This window comes from Zalophus californianus, chromosome 6, assembly GCF_009762305.2.
Source record: "Zalophus californianus isolate mZalCal1 chromosome 6, mZalCal1.pri.v2, whole genome shotgun sequence".
In the NCBI taxonomy this organism is placed as follows: domain Eukaryota; kingdom Metazoa; phylum Chordata; class Mammalia; order Carnivora; family Otariidae; genus Zalophus; species Zalophus californianus.
In genome coordinates, this window is record NC_045600.1 from 111,614,698 (window position 1) to 111,627,921 (window position 13,224).

General features: G+C 48.9%; 1 protein-coding gene across 6 annotated transcripts in view; it reads right to left on the reverse strand.

The window, feature by feature from the left end:
* Positions 1-909: 909 nt before the first annotated feature.
* Positions 910-13,224, reverse strand: part of CELF6 (CUGBP Elav-like family member 6) — a 29,428-nt gene continuing 17,113 nt past the window's right edge. Inside the window, exons 4-13 of one of the 6 annotated variants that reach the window (XM_027571873.1) lie at positions 6,836-6,964; positions 6,653-6,732; positions 6,342-6,485; positions 6,103-6,235; positions 5,870-6,019; positions 5,630-5,692; positions 5,295-5,372; positions 5,065-5,208; positions 4,299-4,454; positions 910-3,450 (exon numbers count right to left, since the gene is read on the reverse strand). In XM_027571873.1, coding sequence (XP_027427674.1) covers positions 4,327-4,454; positions 5,065-5,208; positions 5,295-5,372; positions 5,630-5,692; positions 5,870-6,019; positions 6,103-6,235; positions 6,342-6,485; positions 6,653-6,732; positions 6,836-6,964 — 1,049 coding nt within the window. In that variant the 3' untranslated portion in view covers positions 910-3,450; positions 4,299-4,326. Of the gene's footprint in view, positions 3,451-4,298; positions 4,455-5,064; positions 5,209-5,294; positions 5,376-5,629; positions 5,693-5,869; positions 6,020-6,102; positions 6,236-6,341; positions 6,486-6,652; positions 6,733-6,835; positions 6,965-13,224 lie in introns of those variants that run through there. The other 5 variants (XM_027571872.1, XM_027571876.1, XM_027571874.1 and 2 more) reach the window with 5 other exon arrangements.

The window sequence follows — 13,224 nt, forward strand, 5'->3', positions numbered from 1 at the left end:
ATGCTTCCCAATGAAAAGGACTAAGAGCAATCAGTTTTAACCAAGAAACTTGTTCCACAACCCAGAAAGATGTACTATATGCTATAGGTTAGTGACCGTTGTTTTTTCTTCTTCCCTAATCCAAATGGAAGGTTTCTTTCTTTTAAAAAAATACTTACCCTATTTCCCCCTCCCATTTCATATTGATTATGCAGGGGTAGCTAAATCAATCTTTTAGCCATAGATTGTAGAATCATAAGTTACATCCAGACCTGATGAAGAAATGCACATCACAAAAGGACCCTGGACTGAGAGTTCAGTAAAGCAATTGGACAGGATTCCGTTTTGTCTCCCATTTTTTGGGGGGCCTAGGATCATTTCACTGTTGGGCAGGTACATTTTTGAAATTGTATGTTTGTCAAGAAAAATATAGGTAGCTGCTGGGCAATAAAGGGGTGGAATACAGTGGATGCATATTGCTTATTTACCCACCATCCCTTCCTTTGGGGACCCATTTCTCCCCTCTACACAATCCTGGTGAAGTTGTCAATTATGGTGGCCTACTCTTGCACCCTAGACATAGGCACATGTCCATTGTGGCCAAAGTCCTCTCTAGGACTTTAGAGCTAGAACTAGTGAGGCCGACATATGGAAGGATGCAGAGCCAAGAGATGGGAGACATCATCAACTGAGCCCCTAGATCCAGCCATGCATGAGGGCAGACCCATCCTTTGGTTTTTTTGTTGTTTCGTTTTGCTTTTTGATCCATCCTTTGGTTTATCAATTGTGTAAGCCAGTTAATTTCCTACTGGATTAAACATGTTTGAGTTGGGGTTTTGATACGTGCAACTGAAAGAGTCCAGACTGATACATGCACACACAACAGAGACACAAACACAATGTTGTTCAAACTCATTGGATATTGTACAAGTCTTGCATGATCTTACTGGGGTCAGCAAATTTTTGTCTAAAGGACCAGATAAATATTTTAGTTTTGTGGGGGCACATATGGTCTCTATCTCATACTCATTGTTTCTTTGTTTTATTTTCACAACCCTTTAAAAAATATAAAACCATTCTTAGTTTGTAGGCCATACAAAAACAGGTTGCAGGCCAGATTTGCCCACAGAGCACAGTTTGCCAACCCCTGATCTAGACCCTGCCACCCTCTGCAGCATTGACACACAGTCTGTCAGTCCCTACCATGAAGCAAAATACTTTAAGTGCCATTTTGGTTCAAGTGTCTTGATATGACTTGGTAATGAGTTAAGGTTCAGGGTAGAGATGTCTTCGTGCCCACTGTCTCCCACATAATCAGCACTGAATACATGGTAATCATTATTATTTCTTGGTAATAAAGATAACTTATCAAAATGGTGCAGCTGTCCAAACGGCTTTGTTCAAAGTCCCAGTGCATCCTTGAAGACCCTTCTCTCCTTCAACTCCTTTACGAAATCTTTCTCTGACCTCTGTTCCCAATCGAGTCTGAATTAGATACTCTTCTGCTTGTGATCGTAGACCCTGTGTGGCGTTCCATCGTAACTCCCAAATTGGTCTGTCCTTCCCACTAACTCTGAGCACGTATAACGTGCCGGAGCCCTAGCTTCTAGCTCAGTGCTCAGCACCTAGCAGTGAAGGACCTCTCTGCCACCATGGCAATATCTGTTTGAAGGCACAGGTGCTCCACACGTCCACCTGTGTCCAGGGTGATGAGTCTATGTGTCCACGTTGTGCCACTGTAATGATGCCCTCAACACTGTTCCTCTCTCAGTTGGAAGTAATTTGTTGATATTGCATTACACCTTACCTGGTAATGTCATTACCGTATCTACTTTTCATCCCATTTCCCCCAAAAATGAGTCAAAGACAGAGGAACAGGTGGGAACAAGTTTTCTTAGAAACTGTTATGAAGGAGGAACCCTCCAACCCCTCTCCCCCACATCCTTTCCTTTACTGTCTGATATGATCGCAGATCAGAGGCCTCCAGCCTCAGCGACATCTGGGGATCAGAGTGCCCACCACACAGCTGGGGCCCCATACTTCTTTGATCCAGGTCTGTGAGGTGGAGGGGAAATTCACCTCCTGGGAAAAATATGTGCAAGGCCCTGCAGGCCCAGGACAGGCTGACCAAGGCAAGGTGAGTCATGGTGTTCTAAGCTGAATCTTTTGCCCATCTCACAGAAGCAGGCAGGAAGCACCACCATTGATCAGCTTTATATGGCACCCACTGAATACAACAGATAGACAAAGACAGACAGAGCACACACCACTTCTAAGCGGAACACTGCTCACCATCTAGAAGCACCTTGGATAAGCACATGTGAGACACTCTTGCATAGGAAAGATGTACTTTTTAAAGGAATGAAGTATTTTGGCAAAACATCTACTTCCCTCCCAGGTCTTGGGTAAAGAGGGACCTCTAAATTCTGAAGCTTCTACATATTGAAAATGATCCCCTTCTCAATGGCAGTATATACAATAGCAAACCTTCCAAGTCTGTTGTCACAGCCCTCTACGTATATCCTGAATCTACTTTACAGGTGGGCAAACACAGACTTGGAGACAGAAGGTGGCCTGGAGCAAGGGGACACTGGGGCCGGCTCAAGGTGAGGGGAAACAGGAAGTGTCTCAGCTCAGCCAAAGGCAGGGCCTGTCTATCCGGGTTGGGAAGGGAAAGGGTGGGGTGGTTAAAACTCCCTCTTTCTTCCTGTCTGGGGAAGCAGTGGTTCCACGGGAAAGACTGTCAAGGACACTCCCGCTGGCTAGTGAGCCCTTCAGGACAGCAAAGGCCAGGGCAGGCCAGAGCTCTTCCTGGCTTCAGGGATCTTCTCTGAGTTTGGGGATTGTGGGTTCCCTGCTTCCATAACTCTCTTTGCTGCCTGCATGGGAATCTAGACCTTGAGTCCTTAATTATTTTAAAAAGGTGGGGGGGGCAATTTAAGAGGGAATGAGACACAGAACACTCTTTCCACAGCCTCCCTCTGCCTAGGCTGGGGCTTTTACGGGTCTCCTTCACCCTGTCTCCTAGGGATATTTAAAGGCAGCTTGTATGAGACTCTAGACTGTCTTTTTGTTTCTCTTGTGGTTTTTTTTCTTTTGTTTTTCTGTTTCTTTCTTTTAATTTATATAGATATATTTATATTCTTAAAAAAGCAATAGTCCTTTGGTCCCTAAACTCTAAGGAATGATATGATTTTGAAAGAAGTAAATCTGGGCTTCCCTTGTGGAGAAGCCCTTGGCACCCCCAAGGCCCTCTGCTGGTTCCCCTAGACAGTCGGTCCTCAGCCAGCCCCAGCTGCCCTGCCGGCCTGTGATCTAAGCCACAGGCACAGGACAACACACTTGATGGAAACAATCCCTAATGTGGCACGGCCTTGGGTCCGATCCACCTCCCTCTGTGGCTGCTCGTCCAGGAAGGGCTGCTCAAGCATTTCTGTGCTTTTCCTTTCCTTTCTTCTCACTCTTCAGTTTCTGTTGTTGGGTATTTGTTGATAAGGAGAGAGGAAAGAGAAAATTAAAAAAGGCAAAACTCACCCTGGAGGGCAAGACAAGAAGAGCGGCCTGCCCCAGCAGTGACAGAGCAGGTGAGTGGCTTGACCTCTTCCTGAGGAGCAGGGGCAAGGCAGCAGCCTGGTCCACTGAAGTGACCTTGGGGCCTCCTGGGAAGATGACCCCGACCCCACACCCTCCCCAAAGGACTCCCTGGGGTAGCACCAGTGAGGCCGGGCCACGTGGACCTCCGGAGACAGCAAATCTCTAGAAGGTGCAGGTAGCTGGCCCTGCTGGAAACCTAAGGGAGCTTGTCATCTCTCTCCCCATCACTCACCAGGAACCTGCAGATCCTGCTTCTTTAGCTTATTTGCTTGTCTCCTCATCTCCAGGTTCTCTGCCATCGGCCCAGCCTCTGTGTCTTCTCCCCTTTGCCTAAACTCCCCAGTGGTTCCCTACCATCCTCAGGATAAAGTCCAAACTCAAGAGCCTTCCCAAGTTTTCTAGCCTCATTCTCCAACCCCCTGTCCTTCCCCACACGCGGGTTCTCTACCCCCACAGCCCCCTGTGGCCATCTCTGAAGGAGAACTAACTGGTTAGATCTTGCCATAACTGTCTCTCCCAGACTGTGGGGGCAGGACGTTGTCAAATTTATCCCCATCCTAGGACCGAAGGAGAAACACAAAGTCTCCAACTGGGGATTCCTCCTTAACTCTTCTCTCCCAGACTTTTTCAGAGGTGGGTGCTCCTAACATCTCAAAAGGGACATCAAAGCTGACAGGGCCTCCGTCACTCAGGCCCCATCAGCCTGGGATCCACCACGGACTTACCTTTCTGTGGCTGGTCAGTGAGAGAAGATCAGTAAGGCCGATTGGCATCCTTGGGCCTCTTTAGCTGAACCTTGAGCCTCTTCATGCCAATTTGAAAGCCATTCATGGCCTGAATAGCTGTCTGGGCACTGGTTGGATTGTCAAAGCTAACAAACCCTAGGGGGTGTGGACAGAGAGATCAGCTGGGAACTCTGCCTGGCAGGGCCTCCATTCTCTCTGACCAGCCGCTCTGTCCCTCTCCCCTCGGGCCAGTTCCAAACATATGCCCCTCCAACCGCCATTGTTTGCGTGTGCACACGCACACGCAAACACACACTCATACTTACATAGGCAGACGGCCTAAGTTTCTTGGAAGGACAGGAGGCAATTCTGAAAGTGTGTGTTGGGGGTGGGGAGTGTGCTGCTTGGGGGTTTTGCCTGTCTTTCCCTGGCAGGGGTTGATTCTCTCCCTCTAGAGCTCCCATTCTGGTCCTCTAAACTGCAGCTGGGGGTTGGAGGGGATCTCTGGCCTCTGGTCCATCTTCCTGTCCTTCTAGACTCTTAAGCCTGACCTGGCTGAGCATCTTCCAGACACCTGACTTTCCCAGGTGAACCTGAAATAGACTTGTTCCTGGGCTGGGCTTAGCCAAGTCACTGGTCTGTGAGCTTGCTTTGTACCATACACTCAGTTTCTGGGAGCCATTGACTTAGGGACAGACAAGCTTAGGGTCTGTAGTGAATCTCAAAGTTAGGAGTGGGAGGGGTCCATGGATGGGGCTCAGCTTACCGAAACATTTGCTCTGGTTGGTGGCTCGGTCCACAAAGACTTTGGCAGAGACAACAGCTCCAAAGGGCAGGAATGTCTGTATGAGTTCTGCATCACCAAACTCCTGAGGCAGGTGATAGATGAAGAGGTTACAGCCTTCGGGGCCTGCAGGAACAGCAGCAGGCTGGCTCAGGGGAGGGACCCTGAGTCCAGCCCCACCAGGCCCTGATCTCCAGCCCCCTGTCCCTCACCTTCTCTTTGCTGCTGGGGCAGGGCTGAAGACTGCTGGGGAAAAGCTGTGCTCACTGGGGCATAGGCCGACGGGTAGGCTGCTGGAGACAGAGGTAGGAGTGGGCAGTGACCCCCAGAAGCCATCCCCCAAGCATGGCCCCATCTGCCTGGCCACCTTTGACCAATTCGGCCCAGTCCAATTAACCCTCACCCCTTAGAGAGGTCGTTCTGGGCCCAGAGGTGGGGGGATGGGAGGGTCGACTCCTCAGAAGAGAGCCTAACCGCCCCCCTCAAATCTCCCTATTCCTTTCTGGGGCCCTTCAAACCCCCCAGGCCGCGTAGCGCCAAGTGAAACCTGCGTAGTGGTGCATCCCAGCGTAGGCCTGCTGCAGGGGGTCAGCCACGCCAGGGCTCTGGGCTGGGGAGAGAGGGGCGCGAGGCCCACGGTGAAGGCGGGCGGGCAGGGAGGTGGAGCGATGTTGTGAGAGGCAGCCGGGAAAGAGGAGTCCCTTCCCAAGGCCGTGGCCGCCTCCCCCCCCCCCCCCCCCGCTCCCCACTCCATTTCGGGGAGATTTGGGCGGAGCGGAGGGCCCACCTGGGTAAGGGGAGAGCCCGTTATTGTAGAGAGTGTCAGAGCCCGGCTGCCCGTTGGTCTGGGGCGTCAGGGGGCCGAATCCATTGACCCCGATGGGCGCTGGCAGACCCGGAAGCGAGCCGGGGCCGCCGCCCGGCGGGGAGCTGGCTGCTGGAGGCGGAGGAGGTGGGAGAGTCAGGCCGCAGCCCTGCCCCGCGGGGTCCCAGCCGCCGCCCCGCCCCCGAGCGCAGTACCTGCGGCGGGCAACAGCGGCGCGGCTACAAGGCTGAAGGCCGCCACGTGCTGCATCTGGGCCGCCACTGCGGCCACCGGGCCTAGGCCTGGGCCCTGTGCCGCGGCCAGCAGGGCCGCCTGGTGCTGCAGGATCTTTGGGAGGGAAGAAGGGCAGGTGTGTAGGACCCAGAGGCGGGCAGCTGTCCCGGCTCCCGACCTCGGGTCCGCGCGTCCCTGTCCCCTGGGGCCGGGCACCTACCGCGGTGGTGTAGGCTCCGCACGCCCCCAGCGGCAGCGGTGCCGGGTGGAAGGCGCCCAGCTGGCCGGCCATCTGCTGCATCCGCCGCAGCGCGCGCTCCCGGTCCGTGTCCGCCAGCTTGACCACGAGGCTGGACGAGGCGCCCTGGGTAGGGCAGGGGAGTCCGCCGTGACCAGTCCAGACCCCAGCCCTGGCCCTAGGCCAAGCGCTTTACCCATCAGGCCCTTTGCTGGGCACCGATCGCACATGGGGAGGAGAAGCCCGTCCCCACCCCACTGGCCTCACCCTGGACCCGGGGTACCCGCCCTCACCGCCATGGTCCGGCTGCCATGCAGACTCTGGATTGCTGCCTGAGCTTCCCCCTGACTCCCGAACTTCACAAAGGCACAGCCTGGGGCAGAATAGAAGGATTGGGTGGCTCAGGCTACAGGGGCCAAAGGGTCATGAGGCCCAGAATGAGGCAGGAAATCCCAGGGTCAGTCAGCTCAAGTCACCTTTACTGGTGCCATCAGGGCTCCGCAAGACGGTGCACTCCTCGATATGGCCAAAGGGCTGGAACAGGCGCCTGACGTCCTCCTCACCCTGCTGCTTCCCCAGCATCCCCACAAACAGCTTTCGGTCCTCTGGGGACAAATCCAGGAGTGATCTGGAGACCCTAAGTCCTCTTGGACTCCTCAGAGTAGCCAGAGGAGCTTAAGAAGGTAGCTCACCACAGTCCAGCTCTGGGAAGAGGTATAGGGAGTGAGAAGGCCCTGGGGCTACAAGGTTGGGTTTCTTTGAGGAGCAGGATGATCTACAGACAGATCTGGAGGAAAAGAACTCAACCCAGATACACCATGAAAACCTGGGTCCTGGGAAAAAACAAGAAAGACTGATTGCTGCTCTTGTGGAAAGTGATTCAGGTGATACCTTTAGTTGGGTACGGCCCTATATGCATCTTTTATATGTTTGAGCTTTCTGTTCTGAAAGTTTGGGAAAGGCAATTGTGGACCATTTTAGCCCTATTCAGGGAGGGGGTCCTCAGAGAAGACCTTTGTATTCAGATTGGATTAGGAGAAAAGAAGTACTCCCTTGCTAGTCAGGTTAATGGCAGTGACATCATGCCCCTTCCTGCTCAAATCAAGAAGGGCTCTGGGCCAAAAAACAGCACAGAAAACTTGTCTCATCATACTGCCTCATTCCCAGATGTTGAGCACTGGAATGATGACTCTCTAAGCCTAGCACCAAACTCAACTTGGGTGCCCCTCCCAAAGGCCTAAAGAGGGTAGGAAGCTTGGGTTCCTGAGCCTCCAACATTAGCATTTTCCTCTCTACACTTGCTAAGCCCTTAACCCCTTTCCTTAACTCCCACCTCCACCACCTCATTCCCTCACTGAGCTTCCTGGGCCCTCACAGGCCTACTGCCTCCTTTCTGGCTTCCCTTGTGCTCTTGCCCTGATCCTTCCCCAGGTGTTCACACTACAGAAGGACAAGTTCTGCCTGTAGACTTGGATGGCCACCTGAGAACAAGTCTGATCCCTCCCTATGTTCTCTCTTCCTCTGGGAATGTTTTCCTTGGAGAAAGCTAGAGAGCTGGGGCTGTAAACCAGCGCTTAGCTGCACATCTAGCAAGTTAGGCCTCAGGAGCACCATCCAGGAACCCAGGGTAGAGGGGCCCAGGTCACAGGGCCTGCTGTCAAAGCCCTGTTCCTTTCTGCACCAACATAAATCTCTGAAATAGGATGTGGCTTCATGCAGGGAACATTAAGTGGGGAGATAAGGAGCAGGTGAAAATCTGGCTTCGGGTTTCACCTTCAGATCCTGGAGCCCAAGAAAACCCATCCCAAACTCCTTTACTCCTTGACAAGTTTGGCTAGGCCAGTGGGGATCCTTGGATCCTGAGTGCAAGGGAGACAAGTCTGGTGAGGGTCATAAACTGAAGCCTGTGTGTTAAAGAGAAGAAAGAATAGACTGCCTGGAGTTAGCAGTCGAGGGACTTTCCAGTAGGGTTATATGTATGTCCATATTTTACCTGGATGGTGTGGGGTTCAGCTTAGGCTGCTCAGGGACCCTAAAGTGTCTGTCAGTGCTGTGTCTGTGTGGCGTGTGGGGGCTGTGATTAAATGGGACAGGCAGAATATGTTTCAGCAGAATCCTGCCTCCTCTCCAGAGGATTACTGCCCAGTGATCCCGAAGGGGGAGGGATGTGTAACGTACTCGTGGCTGGAATCCTAGAGGAAGTGCCAACCTGATGTGGTGAGAGTATAATCGGTGAGTGTGCTTCACTTCTGGGAGCGTTAGCCACAGAAGAGTGCTTTTGGAACAGATCACTGGTTTCCCAACTGTTTTAAAAAGCTGTGGAATCTGCTGTTCTAACAAAAATATTAGGATGAAGCTCAAAAATGAGAGACGAGTAGAACTGCTCTGACTGAAACCAGAAAGGTGGGGACTGGGGATGGGGCTGAAGTTCCTTTTGCTTAATCTTCTCCTAGTACCCCCTAAAGGGGGTTAGAAGGAAAGTCCTTTAAAAAAATCTAAAAAAAGTCCCCTAAAAACTGACCTAAAAGATAGTGAATAGAGTTCCACATGGTATAGGAAGAGGGATCTTAGATCACCCTCTTCAGGAAACCAAGAAGATAAAGAAAAAATTGCTTGATCAGTCTGCTAGTGGCTTTGCCTTGACATTGGAAGACAGGCCCCGTTTGGTCAAGGAATCAAACATCAGAAGACTGTGTCATTGTTCTGAGCTATGACACTAAAGCATGTCCATGTGTCTGTCAGAGGCCCAGGAGGGGCTAGAGAAGATCCTGTGGCCTCCAGAGTCCCAAGGCTTAAAGAGGGCTTCATAATATGCTAATTTATAGTGCAGCTGTGGCATTGGATAGGGTCTGCAAGATGGTGATGGCACCTAGGTAAGATATCCATGCCACAGGGACCAGCATCCGGGTAGCCCTAGGTAGGAAGAGAAATATCAAGACTGAGATGGAGACCCCAAGACAGGAAATAGGATTGTGTGGACAGTGGTCTGATCCTTTATCTGCCCTTCCTCTTGTTGCTCTTTCCTGTTGATGGTGGTTAGTTCAACCTTGTGCCACAGACCATGAAATTCTCTGATCCTTCTTTTCCAGTGCCAAGTCAAGAATTTTAATCTCCATGAGAAGTCACTGACCCTGTGGTCCTGGACTACTGGGCTATACAGAATTTGAAATTGAAATGAGGCTAGGTTAGAGGCTGGGCTCTATACTGCCTGTTTCACAGGTATCACCTTGAATGCTGGTATTTTCTTTGCCACTTTAAAGGGAGCTTGATTATGTTTGACAACAAGATGATCAAGGTCACAATGACCATGAGTTTCAGATGATCCCGAAATGGTGGGATAAGTTTCTCAGGAGACATGTCTAAGAGAAGTACAGACTAGACCTCCTAAAAGTAGCTCCCAAATATACAGCCCTGAAGGTTCTGAGGGCTGATCAGTGCCCCCAGAGAGAGATGATGATGGGATTTAGCCCAGGTAATTCAATTTCCTCTAGTTCAAACTCTACCAGTTTGGTAAAGAGAGGATTCTGTAAGAGGTGGGTCAGAAATGTCTGAATAAAATCATCCCCTGGGTGGTGGGTGGGTCCCCAGAAAGATGGGAATATCAAATAAGGAGGCTCAGTCTTCCTGGAGTGGAAGGAATTGGAAGATAGTATTAGTATGGAGTTGAGACATAGTTGGATAGAAACACAGTCGAATGATAAAACTGCATTCTCCTGTTATCAACTAATGTGTACTCCTTGCTCTTCTACCAAATGCTTTTCTGAACCCAAACCAAGTTGTTTGAGCCCCAGAGGCCCAGCTCCATAAAGCTGCCTTGTGCAGCTGGTCATATAGGTCAGGGATTCTAATGCAGCAAATGATGGGATTGAGAGCCCAAAGTCAGAGTTAGTCCATTCCCTCTTCCTCAGGAAAGGCACCAAGATGCTGTTCAAGAAAGGAGGTTCTGCCTCAAGTTGGCTCAGAGGAATTCCTAAGGGCCCCAAGTTTCTAGCTTCTAGGCCTCTCATACTCATTCACCTTCCTGTTGGTGGGATGTCATTATTGTAGGGACTGTATAGGAACAAGGTTTCAGCATTGGGGTACCTACCACCAAATACATCCTAAAAATACTCATCTACCTTTCAGTCCAAATACCAACCCAGGGGATCCTGCTGGTGGCAGCATATGGAGCAAATAATCTTTCCCCTGATATTCTTAGTAATGACTCCAGCATAAGGAACCAAGAAAGCCTGGGAAATTCAGTGAGGGTAAACAGAGTCTTCTGGCCTGATCTGATAAGCATCAAGAAGAGCTTAAATTCCAAAAAAAACCCAACCAACCAACTAAACAAACAAAAACAACCTTGTGAGAACTAATAAACAAATCCAGCAAAGTTGCAGAATACAAAGTCAACAAACAAAATCGGTTGTGTAAAAATAGATAAACTGAACTACATAAAAATTTAAAACTTCCGTGCATCAAAGGACACACTCAGAGTGAAAAGACAACCTACAGAATGGGAGAAAATATTTGCAAATCATATATCTGATAAGGGGGTAATATCCAGAATAAAGAGCTCCTATGACTCAAACAAACAAACAAACCCCCACAAATAATCCTATTAAAAAGTGAGCAAAGGGGGCGCCTGGGTGGCTCAGTCAGTTAAGCGACTGCCTTCGGCTCAGGTCATGATCCTGGAGTCCCGGGATCGAGTCCCGCATCGGGCTCCCTGCTCAGCAGGGAGTCTGCTTCTCCCTCCGACCCTCCCCCCTCTCATGTGCTCTCTCTCTCTCTCTCTCATTCTCGCTCTCTCAAATAAATAAATAAATAAATCCCCCAAAAAATAAGTGAGCAAAGGGCTTAAATAAGCATTTATCCAAAGAAGATATACAAATGGCCAGTAAGCATATGCAAGGATGCTTAACATTACTAATCATTAAGGAAGTACAAATTAAAACCACAATGTAATACCACCTTACACCTATTAGGATGACTGTTGAAGAAGGAGAAAAAGAAGAGGAGAGGAAGGAAAAGGAGGAAGAGGAGGAGAAAATGGAGAAAAGGAGATGGAGGAGGAGGGGAAGAAGAAGAAGGAGAAGAAAGAAGAAGGAGAAGAAAAAGTAGAAGGAGGAGGAGAAGTTGAAGGAGGAGAAGGAAAAGAAAGAGTTGGAAAGAATATGGAGAAATTGCAACCTTTGTGCACTGCTGGTGGGAATGTATAGCCACTATGGAAAACAGTATGGCAATTCCCTCCAAAATTAAAAATAGGATTATCATATGATCCAGCAATACCAGTTCTGGGTATTATAGCCCAAAGAATTGAAAGCAGAGTCTCAAAGAGGTATTTGTACACTCATGTTCACAGTAGCATTATCCACAACAGTTAAAAGGTGGATGCAACCCAAATGTCTTTCAACCAGTGAATGGATAAACTAAATGTGGTACATACATACAATGGGATGTTATTCAGCCTCTAAAAGGCAGGAAAATCTGACACAAGCTACAACATGGGTGAACCTTGAGGATATCATGCGAAGTGAAATCAGCCAGTGACAAAAAGACAAATACTATATGATTTCACTTATATGAGGTATTTAGAGAAGTCAAATTCATAAAAACAGAGCAGAATGATGGTTACCAGGGGCTGGGGGGGAGGGAATTATTTAATGGGTACAGATTTTGAGCTTTGTAAAAGGAAGAAATCTGGAGATAGGTTGCACAACAATGTAAATATACTTAACGCTACTGAACTGTATACTTAAAAATGGTAAAGGTGATAAAATTTATGTTATTCCTATCTTACATAATTTTTAAAAATGAAGAATGACTTTAAGGAGGGCTGAAAAATAGGTACATAGACCAAGGAAGAACAGAGACTCTATTTTCCCTTCATCCTGATCCAGGAGAACCAGGAAGTAAGGGAATGGTAGACCGCTCCTGAGATTCCAGGTTCCCCCCCGCCCCCCGAGGGAAAAGAATCTCAGCCTCCAGATTTCATGTTCCTTTTGCAGGCTGTATACCTGTACCTGAAGGGCTTGTCAGAGGATTAGCCAATGCCATCACCTAAAAGTGTCAACAGTCAGCTTTGGGTGATCTGCTCTGAGTCAAGCTGAAGGAAAGTACCTCCCTTTACCTTCAGAGGTAGAATTAATTTCAGGAAGTGAAACCTTAACTTGAGTAGTCTTAAGCAGTACTGTGAAACTTATCCAGTCAGGTCTTCACTGGAAGAATACTTTTTAGAATTAAGTAAGTATAAGGATCAAAGACAGATATGAGTGTTGACAGACCAGCAGAACAGTTGCAGCTAAGATCCATATCAATTTAGGTCAGAGAATATGCCCCAGGTTATGAAATGCTGAAAATTCTAGCTCAAAATTTAACTTTAACTCAAAGTTTAGTTGTTAAACACTGAATGAAGTAGAATCCTGGATAAAATTTGGAAACCAGGCCACCTGGGTGGCTCAGTCGTTAAGCGTCTGCCTTCGGCTCAGGTCATGATCCCAGGGTCCTGGGATCGAGCCCCGCATCGGGCTCCCTGCTCGGCGGGGAGCCTGCTTCTCCCTCTCCCACTCCCCCTGCTTGTGTTCCCTCTCTCACTGTGTCTCTCTCTGTCAAATAAATAAACAAAATCTTAAAAAAAAAATATGGAAACCATGGCTCACCTAGTTTGCTAATTATATATATTTATTATTATTCAAAATCCAAGCTGATATTTAAACAAAACCATGTAAATTCAGTTAGAAATTACCTAAACAATTAATTAAAGGACGGTGATAGGAGGGTTGATGTGATAATAGATAATTGGTCTCTTCGGTTAAGCCAAAGTTTAAGATTAAAAAAGAGATGCCTCACTTCAGAGATTATTTTTAAAGTTTAAAAAAACTAA